At 45.5% G+C, this 20,748-nt stretch overlaps 1 protein-coding gene across 1 annotated transcript in view; it reads right to left on the reverse strand.

Moving 5' to 3' along the window:
• The window catches only part of CD28 (CD28 molecule), a 42,276-nt gene that overhangs the window by 16,635 nt on the left and 4,893 nt on the right, over positions 1–20,748 (reverse strand). The window contains exon 2 of the mRNA XM_048485943.1: positions 6,935–7,110. Coding sequence (XP_048341900.1) covers positions 6,935–7,004 — 70 coding nt within the window. The 5' untranslated portion in view covers positions 7,005–7,110. The remainder of the gene's footprint in view (positions 1–6,934; positions 7,111–20,748) is intronic.

Genomic DNA, 20,748 nt, shown 5'->3' on the forward strand with positions numbered 1-20,748 from the left:
TGTTCGCAAGGGGGGCATGGCTGCTTCGCAGCCGCGCCGCCCTCGCTCCTCCCCAGTGGCACGAAGCCGCCATTTTCCCACCTCGCTCCCCGAGCGAGATTTTTGGAAAACGGTTTTTGGAAAACGAGGTTTTTGGAAAACGTGCGAATGGCAGCAGCTGGAAGGCGCCATCCCTCCCCCCTTGCCCAATCGACTTACCGTCCCTGCGACTGTCCGGCACATCACTGAGGCCTGCGGACACGCCCCCCCTGCCCTGCGACTCCAGAGCGGTTGCACGGGGCAGGGGGGCGTGTCCCCTGGCCTTGGCGATGCACCAGACGGTCACAGGGACAGTAAGTCGATCGGGCGACTGCACAGTGCACCGCTGTCTTCCCGGTCATTACCGGGGCCATTTGTGTGAACGGTCCCGGGGGGGTTGGGTCGGCGTCATGTACGCCGACCTGACCCCCAGCGTGGCTGTGCAGAAGCGGCCATATTTTGCTTAGAAACTGTTTTTCTATGTGTTTTTGGGACCCTTCTGCCTGGAAATGCAGTAACGCCCACCCCGCACAAAAAAGTCTGTCTTTGGCCCAGGCTGAAGAACTTTGAGCAAGTATTTGACAGAAGTAGGATTTGAACTTGGGCCCAGCTTTTGTGGTGAATTCGCTAGACCACAAAGACTCTCCTTTAACCACAATGGTTGTAAAATATTTTACATGATCATAGATTATCATTATTACTTTGTCACCAGTAAAGAGGAAGAAGAAGAGTTGGTTTTTATACCCCACTTTTCTCTACCTTTAAGGAGACTCAAAGAGGCTACAATCACCTTCCCTTCCCCTACTCACAACATACACCTTGTGAGGTAGAAGGGGTTGAGAGAGTTCTGAGAGAACTGCAACTAGCCCAAGGTCACCCAGCAGGCTTCATGTGTAGGAGCAGGGAAACCAGATAAGAGTCTACTGCTCATGTGGAGGAGTGGGAATCTAATCTGGAGAACTGGTTTTGAGCCCACCCCTCTTAACCGCTACCACATTCCCTCTCCAGAGATGAAGTCATGTGTTTATGGTATCTCATACTCCACAGTTTTATCGAGTCATGGCGCTGTCTTGAGAACACTTTCCTGGGAGTAAACTCCACTGAATAGACTTGAGTCGGCTACCAAGTAGACCTGCTCAGTCAAGAGTTTTAACTTGGGGTGAGGTTAGATAAAAGGAATAAAAGCAGATGAGCTAATTAAAATATATATATTAATCAAGCATAAATTCACACAAAACCCTTAAACAGGAATGAATGCAAGGAATCTTAATGTGTTAGGCTGATTCCGCATGGGCCAAAAACAGTGGTGTGAAAACGGTGTGAAAACATTATAAACCCTTTTACACCGTTTTAAACCCTTTTACACCATTTTCACACCGTTTTCACACTGCTGTTTTTGGGCCATGCGGAATCAGCCTTAGTGTCAAAAACTCCAACCATCATTCCCCAAAGCAATAGTTTTTAATAACATCAGTAAAGGAGAACTCAATAAACGTGAATGGGTTTTTGCTTCTTTTCTCTTGTCAATATTTATATTATGCTGCCAGTTAGACCCAGGCTGAGAAGGTAAATTCACACATGGGTGACATGAAAAATGTGAGATCCTATAAAGACATAAGAACATAAGAACAAGCCAGCTGGATCAGACCAGAGTCCATCTAGTCCAGCTCTCTGCTACTCGCAGTGGCCCACCAGGTGCCTTTGGGAGCTCACCTGCAGGATGTGAGAGCAATGGCCTTCTGCGGCTGTTGCTCCCGAGCACCTGGTCTGTTAAGGCATTTGCAATCTCAGATCAAAGAGGATCGAGATTGGTAGCCATAGATCGACTTCTCCTCCATAAATCTATCCAAGCCCCTTTTAAAGCTATCCAGGTTAGTGGCCATCACCACCTCCTGTGGCAGCATATTCCAAACACCAATCAATTTCAAGACAATTTCTTGCATTCTAAGTGGTAAGCTGCAGTATTGCAGTCCAGGTTCCACTCGCAACCTGAGTTTGATCCGGACAGAAGTCAGTTTCAGATAGCTGGCTCAAGGTTGACTCGGCTTTCCATCCTTCCAAGATCAGTAAAATGAGCACCCAGCTTGCTGGAGCCAAAATATTGACAATTAGGGAAGGTAATGGCAACCCATCCCATTAACATAGTCTGCCTAGTGAACATCTTGATGTGAGGTCTCCCCATGGGTTAGTAATAACCTGGTGCTTACACAGTCTTTACCTTTTTAACAAGTTTTCATGTTTCTAGACATTGGCCGTTTCCTCACTTTAAAAAAAGCAGAGGCAAAACGGTTTTGTAAACTTCGGGTGTTTTTGAGTACGCAGTCATGCTCCCCACTGCAGGTAGTTGCACGGGGTTTCCCAAAAGGTGCTGTTCCAAACAGGAACAGAAATGACGGAAACGGCTTGGAAGTCACATAAGACTGTGAAAAGCATCTTTGCCTTTTGATCTCCTGGAGGGAGGACAGGAAACTATGCAGAGGTGCTAGGATGAAACTTCAAAGGGCTAAGTCACCTCGTGGCCTGAACAGAGTTTTCCTGAGAAGGGGAAAACAAAAGGTTTTGAAATTCCATCTTGGGACGTGGTCAGGGAAGCATCTCTGGGCCATGGGTTCCCGGAATGGGGACAAAGAACCAAAAGTAATGTAACCAGTTGAGCAACCTCCGTGCATTTAAGTTGCGCGCTGAGGGGTCGCGAGGGTGGCAGAATTGGGGCGGCTGCGTTGTCACCACTCCGGTAGTGGGGAGTGCCGCTGGAACCCGCGTTACTTGGAGCAAGTAGCACGCAACAAAAGGTGAGTGGGGAAACGGCCATTATTTCTATGTGCAAATTATGGCAGCACAACCTTTGTATTCAAGAGGAGATAATTAGGGGGGGCACTAGGTATGTGAGAGAAATCTGAATTTGAAAGATGTTCCACAATCCAACAGTTCTCACATAAATCCTGGCTTGTATCGCTGGATCCGGTGATGCATGACGGGAAAGGAATAAGTATAATTTCACTTGCGCAAGCAATAGGGCTGTGGTGGCGAACTTTTGGCACTCCAGATGTCATGGGCTACAATTCCCATCAGCCCTTGCCAACCAATTTGGTCATGCTGGCAGGGGCTGATGGGAATTGTAGTCCATAACATCTGGAGTGCCAAAGGTTCTCCACCACTGCAATAGGGCAAGGATGTAGTGACACAGAGCGCTTGAATATTTATGTTTGTGCTGGCGGCACGGTGGACTTCACAATAAATAGTCCACATGATTTCATTTGTTTTTGAACAGTGTTGGAAGAAATAGTTTGTGCTGTGTTTTGGTCACATGGGAGCAGTAGAACAGATACAATCGTTATCAGGTCAATTCATATCTCCAGATGTTGTGGACTACATTTATCCCCGCCAGCATCATGCTGGCAGGGGATGATGGGAGCTGTAGTCCATAACATCTGGAGGGCCGTGAGTTTGACACCTATGCACTAAGTGCAAGCAAACAGGATGGAAACTTTTAGTGTTTCTTCTTGCACAAGGACAATTACATGCAGGGTCTGTCCCCTATCTGTTGCTCAGAATGTACTTTTTGATTTATTTATTTATTTATTGCTGTCTAGTTACAGCTGACTTATTGTGACCTGATAATATTTTCAAGGCAAGAGACAAACAGGTGGTTAGCCATTGCCTGCCTCAGCATCAAGACCCTGGTATTCCTTGGAGGTCTTCCATCCAAATACTGACCACCACATAGCTTCTGAGATCTGTCCTGATCAGACTAGTCTGGGGCTGACCAGCTTAGGTTTTTAAATATGCCCAATAAATAATTGGCACCATCATTTAGAAACATCTCACCAGCCAAGCTGTAACCAAGCTACGTACTTGCTAATTTCCAGTTTCTCAAAACATAACTCACTGCCAACATTAACACTTCTAATGGAAACTTTGCGTTAAGCCAATATTCTTAGGCAACTTTAATCATGGGTGCTCACTATAAACTATGTAACGAGGATAGAGGAGTCCAGAACAGAATTATTATTAACAAAGAAAAAGACAAGGAAATTGGCTGTGTACACCCAAAGTTCTTATATGCCCAAGGAGTCCATTCCCGTTGGTATGGTGAATATAGATATCCAAAACAATAGTCAAATATAAGCCATTTGAGGTTTTCATTCTGCTAATTACTTGAACAGCCCAGACTAGCCCAAGGTCGCCTGAATTTGGAAGCTAAGCAACATTGGCTGTAGTTGAAGGAGAAACCACCAAGGAAGACCTAGATTGCTGTGCAGAGAAAGACCTCTGTCTTGTAACATGAAAACTCCTTGAGGAATCACATTATGCATGCACATGTAACTAAACTTATCCTTCTAGAGCAGTCTTTCCCAACCTTTTTGAGGTCAGGGTACCCTTGACCTCACTCTTCATATCTCACAGTACCCCTGCCGCCACCCTCCACTTTCCCCTCCCATTGCCCATGCTTGCCACACCCCACCCCAGGGTGAAGGGAAGCACTGTGGGTGGGGGTAGCTGCTGATCTTGTGGCAGGCCCTGCCCGGGCCAGCGTCTACGTCCCAGCAGCACCGTGGGAGACGCCACAAAATGAGGGTGGGCTGGTAGTGTTGCCGTGGTACCTCTGGGACATGCTCACGGCACCCCAGGGTACCACGGTACTCTGGTTGAGAATGGCTGTTCTAGAGGAAAACTATCGGTACCGGACTTAAAAATGAAATGAGTCACACCCTGTCCCACTATCATACACTGCTCCTTATGGTAAGAGGGAGATCACCCATAGATTTCTGCAGGCTGAAACATTGCACAGGCTTCTGGGAAAGATCTACACTTCCTGGTGGGCATGTATTGCCTATGGGTGGAGGTTGGGAAGTCCTTGGCCAGACTTAGATGAACTTATACATGATTCCCATCCAGGCTGGTTGAAGGCTAGGATAGAGTTTGTTTTAGCCATTAAACGGCTTTATTTGTCTTCTGGTTATTCTTCAAACATATGGAATGAGAATTAATGATATCCATGATGTTTATCATTTTCAGGATGGGTACACTTAATTTACCCTGAGCTAGATGGTCCATGCTAGCCAGGTTTCATCAGATCTTGGAAGTTATGTAAGGTTGGCCCTGGTTAGTACTTGGATAGGAGCCTGTGTTATTGGGGGGGAAAGTTTATAAATAGAAATCGTAGCATCATCACCATCTGAGAAGGTCACTAAGGCTCATTCCGCACACACAGAATAATGCACTTTCAAACTGCGTTCAGTGCTCTTTGAAGCTGTGCGGAACAGCAAAATCCACTTGCAAACAGTTGTGAAAGTGGTTTGAAAATGCATTATTTTGCGTGTGCGGAAGGGGCCTAAATATCATGATTTGAAGTTTGAGATCCAGCTACTGTGGCACAGACCAGCTAAGGCAGGGATCTTCAAACTATGGCCCTCCAGATGTTCATGGATTACAATTCCCATCAGCCCCTGACAGCATGGCCAAGTGGTAGGTCTCATGGGAATTGTAGTCTCTGAACATCTGGAGGGCCATAGTTTGAAGATCCCTGAGCTAAGGTCATCCCAGTGGTAATCGGCACCCTGGATGCCATTCCGAAAACACTAGAGCTGCACTTGAAACACCTTCAAATTGACAAAATCAACATCCATCAGATTCAAAAGGCAGCCTGGCTGGGATGCACACAAATACTACGTCGATAGATTACAACATCCCAGGCCTCTGGGTGGGGCTCAAATCGAAATGAAAGGCCAACAGTTAGCTGTGATGTTAAATGAACTTAAATAATTATAGTTGTGCAAGAAAGCTGACAAAACTGTAGGTCATGTACTCAGCTGCTGCAAGAAGATCATCCAGACTTAGTATAAACAGAGGCAGAACTCAATGGCCCAGATGAATTTACGCAAAAATCACAACATTAGGACAGCTAAAAACTGGTGGGAACAGTGTCCAGAAAATAAGAAGGTCAAAATCTTGTGGGACTCTTGAATGCAAACGGACAAAGTGTTGGCACATAATACACCAGACACCACAGTGATCAAGGACAAGAAAGTGACCATCATTGGTCAGCAATACCAGGAGACAGCAGGGCCAATGAAAGAGGACATGACAAGGCCACTAAATGCCATCATTTTTAAAATCAAGATACAGCGACCATGGCACAAACCAGCCGATGTCATCCCAGTGGTAATCGGCACTCTGGACGCCCTTCCTAAAAAACACCATGGCAGCATTTGAAATATCTTCAAATTGACAAAATCAACATTGGTCAGATTTAGAAGGCAGCCCTGCTGGGATCTACACGAATACTAAGCCGATACAATACATCCTCCTGGGCCCCTGGGTGGGGCTTGAATTGTAATGAAAGGCCAACAACCAGCTAAAGAACTGGCAGCTGTGATATTAAAGAAAATTAAACCACAATCATAAACCACTAAGGAAGTTCAGGGTTGGCAGAAAGGAACAAAGTCACACTGCCTCTGTTCAACTCTTTCCTTGAAAATCCTGTGGGAATGCCCATAGGGTCAGTTGCAGCTCAATGGCCTTATCAGTCACAACCACACGCATAATTCAATTTAAATCCAGGGTTCTAATTAGACTAAACTTGAATCTATTTGCAAGCACCTTGGTCCTGTGCACCGTTACTCCAGAGTAAGTCGCACAGAGTAAGTACAATCCAAAATGGGTTGATGGGTTTAGAACTCTGTTTAGGATTGCACTGTTGGTTCTTGGGCCCCTTCCACACCCGCAAAATAATGCATTTTCAAACCACTTTCACAACTGTTTGCAAGTGGATTTTGCCATTCCGCACAGCTTCAAAGAGCACCGAAAGCAGTTTGAAAGTGCATTATGCTGCATGTGCGGAATGAGCCTTGGTTTAATGGCACCTAGAGCAGTCTTTCCCCTCAGGAATCTCATTTAAAACAAAAAGGTTTACCTGCATGACTGGTGAGCTGAATGGCGCTGAATGCTGTGAGGATCCTCAGTATCATGATGGAAAGGGCCATCTAGAAATCTCGACTTCTGAGAACAGAACTGAAGACTGCCCCACGGTAAAAACAAGTCTGCCTGTCGGATGGAGATTCGGCCCCTTCCTTTCTCATCTTTTCCTCTCTGCACAACATGAAATGCAGCAGCCTCAAAGGGCTGTGTTGCAAACAGGAAGCTGAGCTTTTTTTTTATGACTACTATTTTATCTTTGTTTATTCTCTTTTTTTTCTACACCTCTACTGTACAGGAAGAGAATCCCATCTCTGTTTCAAGATCAAAAAGCTCAGTCCCTTCTGAACGTGTTCCCATTCTGGTCTTTCCAGGGTGGAAATGTGGATCCCCAACCTGCTTCAAGTGTCGTACATACATAGTTTATTTACGGTCATTGACCAGCAAGATCCAAAAGAATTAAAATCATAAAATTTACAGATATTACAAATATACAGATTAAAACAGTTAACAAAATGCAGATAATAGACCCCAGGAACTCAGAGCATCAGCTCAAGATAATGAGTGGAAGGTCAGTCTAATAATAATTAATAATAAGGATTAGCTGGCAGAGCCAGTTGTGCTCTGTCGGGCCTTCCTGATTTTACTTGATATCCAGGCAAACTTGGCAACAGAATACGTTAGATTTTTATTGGTATCTGATAACAGTATTTTAACCTTTTCTTTCTTAGCCAAAGGAGTGTTTGTCTGGTCAAAGGACAGAAGCATCCAACATATCTCATCATAGTATGAGCATTCAAATAATATAGGTTCCGAGTTTTCAACACCTCCTATTTGACAACTGCAAATTCTGCCCTCAGTTGGTACTTTGTTATAAATCCCGTTGGTATAGTTAGACGAAAGGGCGTTGTAACGGAGTGTGCTTCAAGTGTATGTTTGGAACCCAGCTTGAAACACAGAAACATAGAGCTGGAAGGGAAACCAAGGGTCATCTAGTGCAGCCCTGAACACACAGGAAATCCACAACTACCTTGCCTCCCCCCGCCCTTCCACGAATTCCTGCTCTATGCTCACAGGAAGACCGCAAAAAAACCCTCCAGGGTCCCTGGCAAATTCCCTCCTGACCCCAAAGTGGCGACCTGCATGTAAGAAAGTCAAGCACTGAGTGACAATTTCCTCCCTTCTCACTCATGACCTACCAAAGTTCATAGAACAGCACACTGACAGCCAAGGAGTTGGACAGTACGATCACAGGCATTCACAGGCAGGTGCTTATATATGCATTTGCACTAGAGCAACGATGCACACCCCCAAATTGACACATATTTCAGGGAAACGGGGGAGGGAACAATTCTGGCATCTCATTCTAACAGAAGCTTTTAATGGCATTCCTAAAAATCAGAAATTAGAGGCAAAAAAATGGCATATGCAGTGTCTGGTGTAGAGAAACAGAAGTTCCAAGAAGAAGAAGGAGGAGGAGGAGGAGGAGGAGTTTGGATTTATATTCCCCCTTTCTCTCCTGCAGGAGACTCAAAGGGGCTTACAATCTCCTTGCCCTTCCCCCCTCACAACAAACACCCTGTGAGGTAGGTGGGGCTGAGAGAGCTCTGAGAAGCTGTGACTAGCCCAAGGTCACCCAGCTGGCGTGTGTGGGAGTGCACAGGCTAGTCTGAATTCCCCAGATAAGCCTCCACAACTCAAGCGGCAGAGCTGGGAATCAAACCCGGTTCCCCCAGATTAGATACACGAGCTCTTAACCTCCTACGCCACGGGAAAGCTGGTCATATGGGGAAGTGAGTCTTTCTTTCTTCCAAATGTCATTTCCTTGTTTGCTCCCAGAATGCCACTCCGAATCATTTTCTGACTTCTTTTGCCAGAAAAAAACGAAGATCTACTAGGTCAGGGACCAATAAGAAAAGGCACTGCCAATAGTAAACAGGGGCACATGGGTTGTATAATTTTCTCTCCTTGCCTACCCCCAGTCTGAATTCCCCAAGAAGTCTGATATCATTACCTAAGGCCTTAACAAAGATTTGCGATTCCTCAGCATGAAAAGTGTTAACTGGTTTAGGAAAACTAGGGGAATTGATGTTCACTTCGATTCATGCTATTGATAACGGTCTCTTGTCCTGACGGCATTTGACTGCTATCTGGTTATGTCTCACCTCGTACTTCCTACATTTCACAGTTTACATCTTGTTAACTATAATTTTTAATGGTTGATATTTAGGAGCTCAAAGCCAGTGGTGGGATCCAAACATTTTAGTAACAGGTTCCCATGGTGGTGGGATTCAAACTGTGGCGTAGCGCCAATGGGGCTGGGCGGGGCACGACAGGGGCGTGGCCAGGCATTCCAGGGGTGGGGCATTCCTGGGCGGGGCTGTGGCAAGAACGCAGCCGCTGCGCCAGTCCTTGGGTGGGAAACAAATGCACGCAGGCGCAGGCTGCCACGCACGCCGGTGCACCTCCTGCTAGACTGCTTCAAGTTCTGTACGCTACTACTGAGAGGAGGGGTGTAACTAAGGCAAAAATCAAGTGGCAAAATCACCAATTAGTAACCCCCTCTCAGCACACAAATAATTAGTAACCTACTCTCGGGAACCTGTGAGAACCTGCTGGATCCCACCTCTGTCAAAGACTCTTATTGCAGAATAATTTTAAGTCCCAATGTACAGTGACTTCAGTTTAAGCCCGTTCCAACAGATTGTTTCCATGGGCAGAAGAGTCTCTACCCCCTCCTTGGTAGTCCAACATGCCCAGCATGCCTTCATATTGTTCCTGGAGAGTCACATCTCACGGGAGCAGCATTTTGGAGGACATTTTTTTTTGTTCCGGTAGAGGAGAGAAGTACAAAAGTCACATTTTCTGTAGGCAGATATCCTTCTATTGTAGAAACTCTGTTCAAAGATCCAACCCATGAGTTTCAATGGGCTTGAGCTGGAGTCACTCTGTATCACAGAGTGGTATCTTGTAGAGATCATGTAGCAATAGCTTTAGCAAAAAAGGGGGGTTGTGTGTTGTCTAGAAGCACTCCCGATCTTTGTGGCAGCTTATAAGATGCTTTTTCTAAATGTGCTGACATCACTTCTGATCGCGGCGTAACTGCTGGAGTGTTGCTGGTGATACACTGCTGACACCTCCCCCCTTTGTTCCAGAAGTGTCATCAGCATGTATAGCCCCTGGGGTCTGTCCCCTTGTTCCCTCCCCCATTTTCTCTTACAGCTCTGCTAAGTAGCAGCAGGAAGGGCCTGCTGGGTGTTCACTTGCCCAGCAAGCTGATGGCAATTCTAGATGCATGTTGTGGGCTATGGTGGTACAGTGGCTACCAATTTTGATCCTCCTTGATCTGAGGTTGCAAATGCCTTAGCAGACCAGGTGCTCGGGAGCAGCAGCAGCAGCTGAAGGCCATTGCTTTCACATCCTGCACGTGAGCTCCCAAAGGCACCTGGTGGGCCACTGCGAGTAGTAGAGTGTTGGACTAGATGGACTCTGGTCTGATCCAGCAGGCTAGTTCTTATGTTCTTATGTACAGTATGGGTTACAATGATAACAGATGTACCATCATCACACCTTTTTACTGTATCTCTTGAATTACAGAAATAAAGCATTGTTGGATGTGTGTATTCATTGCACTGTTATTCCAAAAAAATGATATTTCCAACCAGTTGTCGTGAGCAGAATTACTGAAACCGTTTCCATTAAAACTCGGCACGCAACAAAGCAAAGCATAAGAATGGTACTTTTTCTAGAGGTGGACCCACTTCAATCTAATACTGTCTACTCAGCAAGCAGAATGCATGTTCTTTGCTTTCCTGAAGATGTGCAGTGATTTGTCTGGTTCGGATGCCCGAGATTGTGGGATACCACTGCGTGGCATATTTATGCTACCTGTGCTATTGAAGATGCTGCCGGATAGCAGCATGCTGAGCTACTGTGATAATAGCACTTCTTTCTTTCTTTCTTTCTTTCTTTCTTTCTTTCTTTCTTTCTTTCTTTCTTTCTTTTTTATTTATTTATTTAGTTAGTTAGTTTTTGTTTGTTTGTTTATTGAATTTGTATACCGCCCTCCCCCAAGGGGCTCAGAGCAGTGTCCAACAATCATATATCTAACATTTAAAATCAGCTAAAAACAATCAATCCCCACTAATTCATTGCATAATTTACATAATTGCATAATTGACATAATTGCATAATTGACATAATTGCATAAATTACACAGATTTCAGATGGCATCAGAAGTTCCCCCCTCCCCCTTCCTTGTGCCCACGGGAGGCCAGATGTTTATTATGTAGCAGGTTTTCGATGTTATCCCGGCTGGCAGAATATCTGGCAGAACAGGTCCATTTTACAGGCCCTGCGGAAACTCTGTATGTCCCACAGGGCCTTATCTCACCTGGGAGCCTGTTCCACCAATGGTAACCAATGGCTTTGAAATAATCATTGTGCAAAGTCTTCTAACTACATTTCTTTTTGTCAGCTGGCTTTAGATGTATGCTTTATTTTCTGCATGTGATACGATCCATCCCATGTTAGTTGTCATTAAAACAGCACATCTGGAAACATTCAGCGAATCGCAGTGAGATTGTGTGGTGCGTGTGTGCACGCCCCCATCCAGTTCACAAAAGATATAGGTGCTATGAACATGTTCTGCCCTGGTTAGTACAAGGATGGCAAACCACACATGAAGTCCAATGTCACTACACCGAGGCAGATAATGACAAACCTCCTCTGAACATCTCTGAAATCCCACTTGATGGCTCACACACCTTCACACGATTCAGATCAGTCAATTTCAGGTAGCCTGTTCAAGGCTGACTCAGCCTTTCACCCTTCCAAGATCAGTAAAATGAGGACCCAGCTTGCTGGGTGGGGGGAGAGTGTAAACAATTCAGGAAGGCAACGGCAAACCATCTGTAAATAGAGTTTGCCTAGTAACCCCATGGGTCTGCAACAGTGGTGGGATCCAAAAATTTTAGTAACACGTTCCCATGGTGGTGGGATTCAAACTGTGGCGTAGTGGCTGGGCGGGGTACGATGGGGGCGTGGCCGGGCATTCCGGGGGCGTGGCATTCATGGGCGAGGCTGTGGCAAGGACGCAGCCACTGCGCCTGTCCTTGGGCAGGAAACGAATGCACGCAGGCGCAGGCTGCCACGCACGCCGGTGCACCTCCTGCTAGACTGCTTTAAGTTCTGTGCGCTACTGCTGAGAGGAGGGGCGTAACTAAGGCAAAAATCACGTGGCAAAATCACCAATTAGTAACCCCCTCTCAGCACACACAAATAATTAGTAACCTACTCTCGGGAACCTGTGAGAACCTGCTGGATCCCACCTCTGGTCTGCAATGACCCAGTGCATGCACAGGGACTACCTTTACCTTTAGGCAGGAACACAGCATACACTATGTGACTTCATAGTCTCAGCACTGACACCCCATCAAGTAGGTTTTGCGCATCAAGTTCGCTGTGTTTGTGGAACTGCACAAACCACTTGTGACTAAAAAGCTTCTCTCAGCAATTGGTTCGCAGATGGAATCCTGTCATGGAAACTAAACATATTATTGAGTCTGTTACTGAGTCATGTCGTCTACTACATTTTTAGCAGGGCTGCATAGAGGTGTGGGGAACAAAAGTCCTGAGAGATGAGCATTTCTGACCTAATCAACTAGATTCAAGGCCAGGACTACGCCAAGGCCGCTACAGACTAGCAAGTTTTTGGAGGGAATAAATTTTGTTGACCTCTGATACTGGACTGGAGTGGAGTTCTTCTGCTGCAGGCTAGCACTGCTGCTGCCCTAATCCAGTATCCTATGTCTATTTTTCCAAACAGGAAAACAGCTCACAGTGAGGATACCTCTAGGTGGGACCACGGAATCCCCCGGAATCCCCCGGAATTACAGCTCATCTTTGGAATACAGAGATCAATTCCCCTGAAGAAAATGGATGCTTTGAAGAGAGGACTCTGTGACACTGTTGTCCGCTGAAGTCCATGTTCCCCACACACACACACACACACACACACACACACACACACACACCGGCTCCATCCCAAAATCTGCTACAGAAGGCTTCCCATCTGTCTCTGGGGAAGCAAACCCGTCTGACCAGTGGTCAGAGAACCTGGTACCTCTAGCTCAGTGGGAAACTTTGTCTGGGGCCTTTCAGGCGCACTGTTTTTGAGCTCTCCATTTTTACGGGTGTGTCGTGTAGGACAGAGCTTTTTGGCGATTCAATGGCTTTGCCTCTTTTTTTTGGACACCGTTCACTGCCTTTCCTGTAACAGAAAACCCGGAAACCTGATCAATCCATTACCCTCAGCCTACTAAGCACAAAACGTGGGTTTCCTACACAAAAACAAATGTTTCCGTCCAGTGTCTGTAACCGTCTTTGGCCACCAGTTTCAGCAAGAGCCCGCCAGCTCACCAGAGGGCAACCTTCGTCCGTTCTCCCGCCAGGGGGACTGTGGAAACACCTGCTGACTTCAGAGCCAACAGATGGCAGCAACACTAAAGGCTTTTGGTAGGAAGACGATGCATTCACTCATGTCCTTCCTTGGTTGCTGGAACAGTGGCAGAGCTTTGTGAATAGGCTCTTGGACTGTGGTTTCCTGGCTGCCATCTAATTATGCAGTGCTCGCTCGGCTCTCCCTAACAAAAAAGTTTCGCAGATCACAGGACCCGGGCTTCCACAACAGTTCAGTTCAACTAAGCTTTTGGCGTCCTTCTCATTTTCTTGAGTACTCTCTGGAGAAAAATGGCAATGTACCCGTTGCACTCAATGGAGCGCTGAGCATCCTTGGCGTGAAACAGAGCACAGAATCGAGACTCGCACACACAAATTCAAGTTGCAGAGATTTAGTAGAAGAGAAGAAGAAAAAGAGTTTGGATTTATATCCCCCCTTTCTCTCCTGCAGGAGACTCAAAGGGGCTTACAATCTCCTTTCCCTTCCCCCCTCACAACAAACACCCTGTGAGGTAGGTGGGGCTGAGAGAGCTCCGAGAAGCTGTGACTAGCCCAAGGTCACCCAGCTGGCGTGTGTGGGCTAATCTGAATTCCCCAGATAAGCCTCCACAGCTCAGGCAGCAGAGCTGGGAATCAAACCCGGTTCCTTCAGATTAGATACATGAGTTCTTAACCTCCTACGCCACTGCTGCTCCTGTAGGAGACTCAAGGGGGCTTACAATCTCCTTGCCCTTCCCCACTCCCAACAAACACCAGGTGGGTGGGGCTGAGAGAGCTCCAAAAAGCTGTGACTAGCCCAAGGTCACCCAGCTGGCGTGTGTGGGAGTGCACAAGCTAATCTGAATTCCCCAGATAAGCCTCCACAGCTCAGGCGACAGAGCAGGGAATCAAACCCGGTCCCTCCAGATTAGAGTGCACCTGCTCTTCATCACTGCGCCACTGCTGCTCCTGTAGCACTAACGTGCCCCAACCGAGAGAGCCCAGGCCAGTCCAATCTCATCAGATCTCGGAAACTAAACAGGGTTGGCCCTGGTTTAGTTTTCGGATGGGAGACCCCCTGGGAAGTCCAACACAGAGTAAACCACCGCTGTTCGTCTCTTGCCTTGAAAACCCTACAGGGCTGCCATCAACCAGCCGGAACTTGGCAGCACTTTCTACCACCCGCATTACTGTGCCGATACCTCATACCCTGTAGCAATTGAGAGACCAGGGGGTAGAATTTCCAGGATAAAGGGGCTTAGGAATATACTCTTATCAGCCCCTACCAGCATTGCCAATTGGCCATGCTGACAGAGGCTGATGGGAATTGTAGTTCCTGAACATCTGGAGAGCCGCAGGTTCCCTACCCCTGGACCAGGGGGACCTTATCTCCTAATTGCACCCATATCCTCTCACCAAGAAGTATGAAACACACACTTCTACCCAGCCAAAAGTTCTCCTCGGCTTGCTGCATGCTGTATTCATTTACTCTGCCCCATGCTGGTTTCTGAAGCTAGCTTGTCAGTAAACTAACCATAACGGCTTCCTTCTTTAAAAGAAGGAATGTGTGAGCTCACAGTGGATCTGTTTGTACTTAGGCTAGTGGAGATGCAACTCGGGCGGTTTCAACAACAGTAGACATCTGAATAAGGGGTGGTGGAAGCGAATGTTGGCATTATCTGCATTCACGCACATATGTGCTGGGGATGTGGTTTTCTGAGTTTCTCTTGGGAACCCTTTCCCCATTAAATGTATTTGCTGAGGTATTTCTGACTATTACAGAGGATTCTGAGTCATGTTCCAAGATGCCTATTCAGCTCATAATGAACTACATGCAGACCTGTTGCGTCTTACCTGGTGCTGTGTTTGGGTTGAGTATGTCCTTCACAATTAGAGATTCCGTAGCTGGTGGGTGATCTCTGCACAATACTTTTCTCCCAGTCTCCACAACATTGCTTGATGGACCAGCGGTGGAGAAATGTGGGGGGCGTTGCACAGTGCATCGAGAGCACGCCTGGGAGAAGGCTTGTTTTATCATAGAGATTTGTGAGATTCCTAGAGTGTCACCATTACACAAAGACACTGCCTTTGAGTGTTCACCCAGGAGTGACATTGATGTGTCGGGCGACATGTAGAATTGCCAATCTCCCAGAATTACAACTGATCTCCAGACCACAGAGATCAGCTTCCCTGGAGAAAATGGCCGCCTTGGAATGGCTTTATAGTTTGCTGAGATACTTCCAGTGGTGGGATCCAAAAATTTTAATAACAGGTTCCAATGATGGTGGGATTCAAACAGTGGCGCCGCCGCACACATGCACCTCCAGTCCCTATTGGGCAGGGAGGTTGCTTTAGTAACCCCTTCTCAGCACTCAGAAAAAATGAGTAACCACTTCTAGAGAAGTGGTGAGAACGGGTTGGATCCCACCTCTGGATACTTCCCCTCCCCAGGCTTCACCCTCAAAATCTCTACAAATTCCCCAACCTACAGATGGCGTCCCTAGCAACACAGAATTGGACAGGCCCTGTTTCCAAAGGTCCTGGGAGTTTCTACCAGAGTCCTTGAAGAGCTGTCCACAACAAGTGCAGGACAAGGGAAGTAGTGGTGGTGGGCGGTCTTCAAGGGAAACTGTCCTCCGTTAATCTTCACAGCAACAAATCCCAGATAAGCTTCCAGGAAATATCCAGGGCTACCTGGCACACGTTTCTGAGGCTACGTATGCATAAGGGTACAGACGGATTCCTTCCATTCCAAGAAGAATTAACTTCTTGATAGTCAGAGAGATACTGCAGTCAAGAAGAACTGGGATTGTGTGCAAACAGGTAATATTTTAAGAGCTATCTCTAAAAGGCAACCCGGGGAGAAAACAGGGATAACGATTTCTTGGAAACAAGTCTTAGAAAAAGGAGACTATTCCTGGTCAGTAGGGACCACTGGATTAAATGTCTCCAGCTGACATATGTCAGTCTGTTCATGGAGATATCCTGTGAGATAAAGGGTTGGATTATGAATGAATAGCGTGCGCCCTTTAAGAGCTAGCAATAGACGGATATAAGTATAAATACAAATCCGGAAATATATCCTTAATTGGAATCAACTGATATGGTGAAAATGCATAAGGAGTAAAAGACAACAGTGAAGATCGTATCCTTATATGACGAACTGAGTTGGCCCAGCGCAATGGACTAATATCGCTGTGGCTCTCCCAAAGGGGTTTACCTGTTAACGAAAGTGAAAAAGCATTATTTAAAATTGTGTTTTATGTATATTTGTAATAATTAGAGTGTATAATACACGGAAGCCACTCAGCAGCATACATGCGTCTATGTGTTTTTTCGGTCCGATTCTTGCTAGATAAAGGGTTGGACCCAGACGGAATTTACCAGGGGCAGAATGGAACTTTCCTGCCTTCTCCCCTCACTGCAATCCACAGATCTCCACAAAGTGCTGCTCAGGGCTGAAGGGATAGGGGACCCCCAAGGAAGGGATAGGGGACCCCCCAAGGGACCCTACATGGGTGGTCTGCGGAAGGAAAGGGGAATCAGTGGAAATTGCCAGTTTGCCCAATAACCCTGTCGACATGGATACCTGAATTCCCCTTACCAAGCAAAAGTATTCTGCACTTCTTCTTGCAATACAATTTATACCCACTGGACCTAGAAAACATGGAGCAGCCTTATGCTGAATCAGACCCTTGGCTTTTCAAAGTCAGTATTGTCTACTTATTGGTTGAATTTACATTAATGCAGAGTATAATAAAGACCCAGATGCCAGTGAGTAGCTTAATAATAAGTTTACTGGCTAAAAGGAAGGGTAAACATGGAGAAGAAAACAATAAATGCACCTTACTGGCTGTGGCTGATACTTATCTGCTCAGACTCAGTTCTCAGATAATAGGGATTACACCCCATCAGCCAATTGGCCATGCTGGCAGGGGCTGATGGGACAGTCCATGAACATCTGAGAGCCACAGGTTGCAGACTCTCTGCTTCTTTAGTCTCAGCACACACAAAACAGGCCCACTACCCAAAACAAAGAAACCAAGGTGACTTTATCCATCTTTAGATCATTCAGTAATCTCCAGGCTTTTCCAGATGTTCATGTGGATCACACCCCATTAGCCAATTGGCCATGCTGGCAGGGACTGATGGGATTTGTAGTCCATGAACATCTGGAGAGCCACAGGTTGCAGACCCCTGACTTAGATATACATGTTCTCAGGCTTGTAGTCAACTGACCAATGTCTAATCAACAGGTCAGCTCATTAGAACATGACCTCAACATCTTGTTTATATACAAACAGATGGTAAAGACTTTCATGATTGGTTATGACATACACTTGTAATTCCAACATTACTCAAACTGGCACAGCCTCTCCAGGGTCTCAGGTTGAGTATTTCCATTGGAAATGCTAGGGACGTGGTGGCGAGCTGCGAACCTATGGCTCTCCAGATGTTCATGGACTACAATTCCCATCAGCTCCTGCCAGCATGGCCAATTGGCCATGGGGACCTTCCCCATGTCAAGCAGATGTTCTGTAGCTGAGCCATGTCCCCTCCCCTGGGAGATCATTTTAGGATTTCACCGATAACCACTTGGCAAGGGCTCCCTGGATTCACTATTAAGATCATGTTCCAACATGGGATTGGTTCATGCTGTTTTATGTGCCACATACGCTCACGGAGAAAGCCTTGTGTGATCAGGCCTGTATGATTGGGGAGCTGGCAAGATCTCCTGTGGTTCTGGCTGCTCTTTTCCAGTTGCTGTGATCCCAAAGTTGGCTGATGGTTCTCCACACACACACACACACACACACACACACACACACACACACACACACACACACACACACACACACACACAAAAGTATGATGCGTAATGGTTATTCAAACTATACTAAACCTCCTCCCCCTCCAAGACAGTACCATCTTCAACCTCTAGTACCGAAAATGTGCCTCAAAAATGTGTAGTAATTAAAATAGGTAAGAAGGGTAAGATTATATTATTGGAAACGGAGAAATTAGTCGTTCAGAAAGACGAAATATCTTATAGATAAGAGGGGAAGTCAAGGGTGTAGGGTGGTAAGTGGGGGGTGGGTAGGAGTGGGAGGGAATGAGAACTAGAAACAAAGGAGTAATACTGAGTTACATTAAAGCAATTGGCAGTTCTTTTTTTACTGTATACTGTACAACTCTGATGTAAGATTGTAGATGAAAGTGATATGTTATTGTATTTATATGGGGAATTTCCAATAAAGATTTATTTAAAAAAATGTGTAGTAACATCTTTAGGATATGAAAACAATCCATCTCATGGATATTTATAAACGCCGAAATACTGAAACATAGAAGGTGCCATTTTACGCAGCCCATGACCAGTGACTTCCATAGTTCTAGCCAAAAGCAGCTGAGATCCAAATTCAACAATCTTCTGCTTGAAGGACATCCATTTTCTCAAATTTCCAAACCCAGAGGTATGTTTTTAGTCAAATGCTATAGGGAACAGATGTTTCATTGTAGTTCTGTGAAGGAAAAGTACTGAGTCATAGCAAAACTTTTTTTTCCTGAACTGGGATGTGGAAACACTGTAATCGTACTAACGTCTTTCAGACATTTGAACAAAGTAATCAGTCAGAGCAATTCTAATCTCTAACAATTTTTAAATCACCTGAATGAACAGCTATTTCTTCTAGAGGAAAAGGGTCTAATTTCTCATTTTCTTGGCTCCATTAACTTAAATACAAATTATCCCTAAATCAAGAGACTCGCTCAATTTTTAAAAAAAACCTCAAGGAAAAAAATCTAATCCATCCCAAATATTACAAAAACCAGATGGGAAAGCCTCATTGTTTACTGCAGTGTAATTAAAATGAAACAAGCGCTAATTGGCTGGTTCCCACAATCCAAAAACAGAAACGCGCGATAGTATAATCCATTAGGAAGTTTTCCTATGTGACGCCCCTTGAAATTAATATAAATTCCACAAAACCACTGTTGTACTAAGAGGGCACTTAGAAATTCTTTCAAATATTTCAAATAAATATATCAAAACCTCTGTGGGCTTTATGCACAATAACTTTCTGGTAGCTTCTTTTCTGTGTGAACGATACAGTGAACAGTACTATGAATAGTAAAAAATTGCCAGTTGGTTGGTCATTTTCTATGTCATCTGAAGATCAGTTGTAATGGAAGATTTCCAGTTACCATATAGAGCAGGGGTCTGCAACCTGCGGCTCTCCAGATGTTCATGGACTACAATTCCCATCAGCCCCTGCCACCATGGCCAATTGGCTGATGGGAATTGTAGTCCATGAACATCTGGAGGGCCATAGGTCAGAAGAAAAGGCGCAATTCCCCTAGATTTGTTGGAGAGCCTAAAGTTGTAGGTTCACCTTAGAAAGACTCCAAGTTTGTTATGAACTACATGTTGATATTCCAGGTATTAGAATATTTATATTTGATTGCTGAAATGGTTATATTTGATTGCTGAAATGGTGGCAGGGGCTGATGGGATTTGTAGTCCATGAACATCTGGAGAGCCGCAGGTTGCAGACCCCTGCTCTAGAGGTTGGCAACTCTAAAGGAAGGGCTATCTATTATTAGCCATAATAGTTACGTGAAACTTCCACGTTCAAAGGCAGTATACCTAGGGGTGATCAACAAGGGAAGAGATGTTTTCCTTATACCCTGCTTGAGAGCTTCCCAAAGGTGTCTGCGAGGCCGTTGTTGGAAACAGCAAGTTGGATTCACTTGACTTTTGACCAACAGGATTGGGATTAAGTTCTTAATTGTTTCTGTTTTGGAAAAAGAGTATTTTCAGTTACGAATGCTCCTTTTTTAATGATTGTTTTTCATATCATGAATCTCGAGTGTCGAAAGTATCGTTGTATTCTACGTTCCTGTGGAAACTGTGCTGAAAAAATAAACAGTACAAAAAAAGCAGATAATATGCTGGAAGAAAGCACACTTCTGCAAAGCCAATTATGCGCAAGGCATTAGCTATTTTTCTTCTTGCCCCAGTGACGAAACACAGATTTTCTTAAGAAGAATGCTTCCTGTATGAGAGCAGGCCATTCACAGAATGCGTGTTAAATAGGATGGTGCTTAGTCATTTAAAAAAACACGAAACACAATAACAGTCAATGTTCTAGCTACATGAAGTTCAGGCAGGAGGAAATAACCTTGGTACCCTCTCAACCGATGAGTAATACCATGCTTCACAAACAAAAAAACAGCACTTTGGAAGGCAGCATTCTTCAGAGGTACCACTTTAACAGGGTTCATACAGTAAATTTCCACTGATTGACCTTTGTCCAAAGTGTACAGACATTTGCTCTATACTTCCTGGTCCAGGTCCAAGTCTGATTCTCATGA

This window comes from Sphaerodactylus townsendi, linkage group LG02 (genome assembly GCF_021028975.2).
Source record: "Sphaerodactylus townsendi isolate TG3544 linkage group LG02, MPM_Stown_v2.3, whole genome shotgun sequence".
NCBI classification, from domain to species: Eukaryota; Metazoa; Chordata; class Lepidosauria; order Squamata; family Sphaerodactylidae; genus Sphaerodactylus; species Sphaerodactylus townsendi.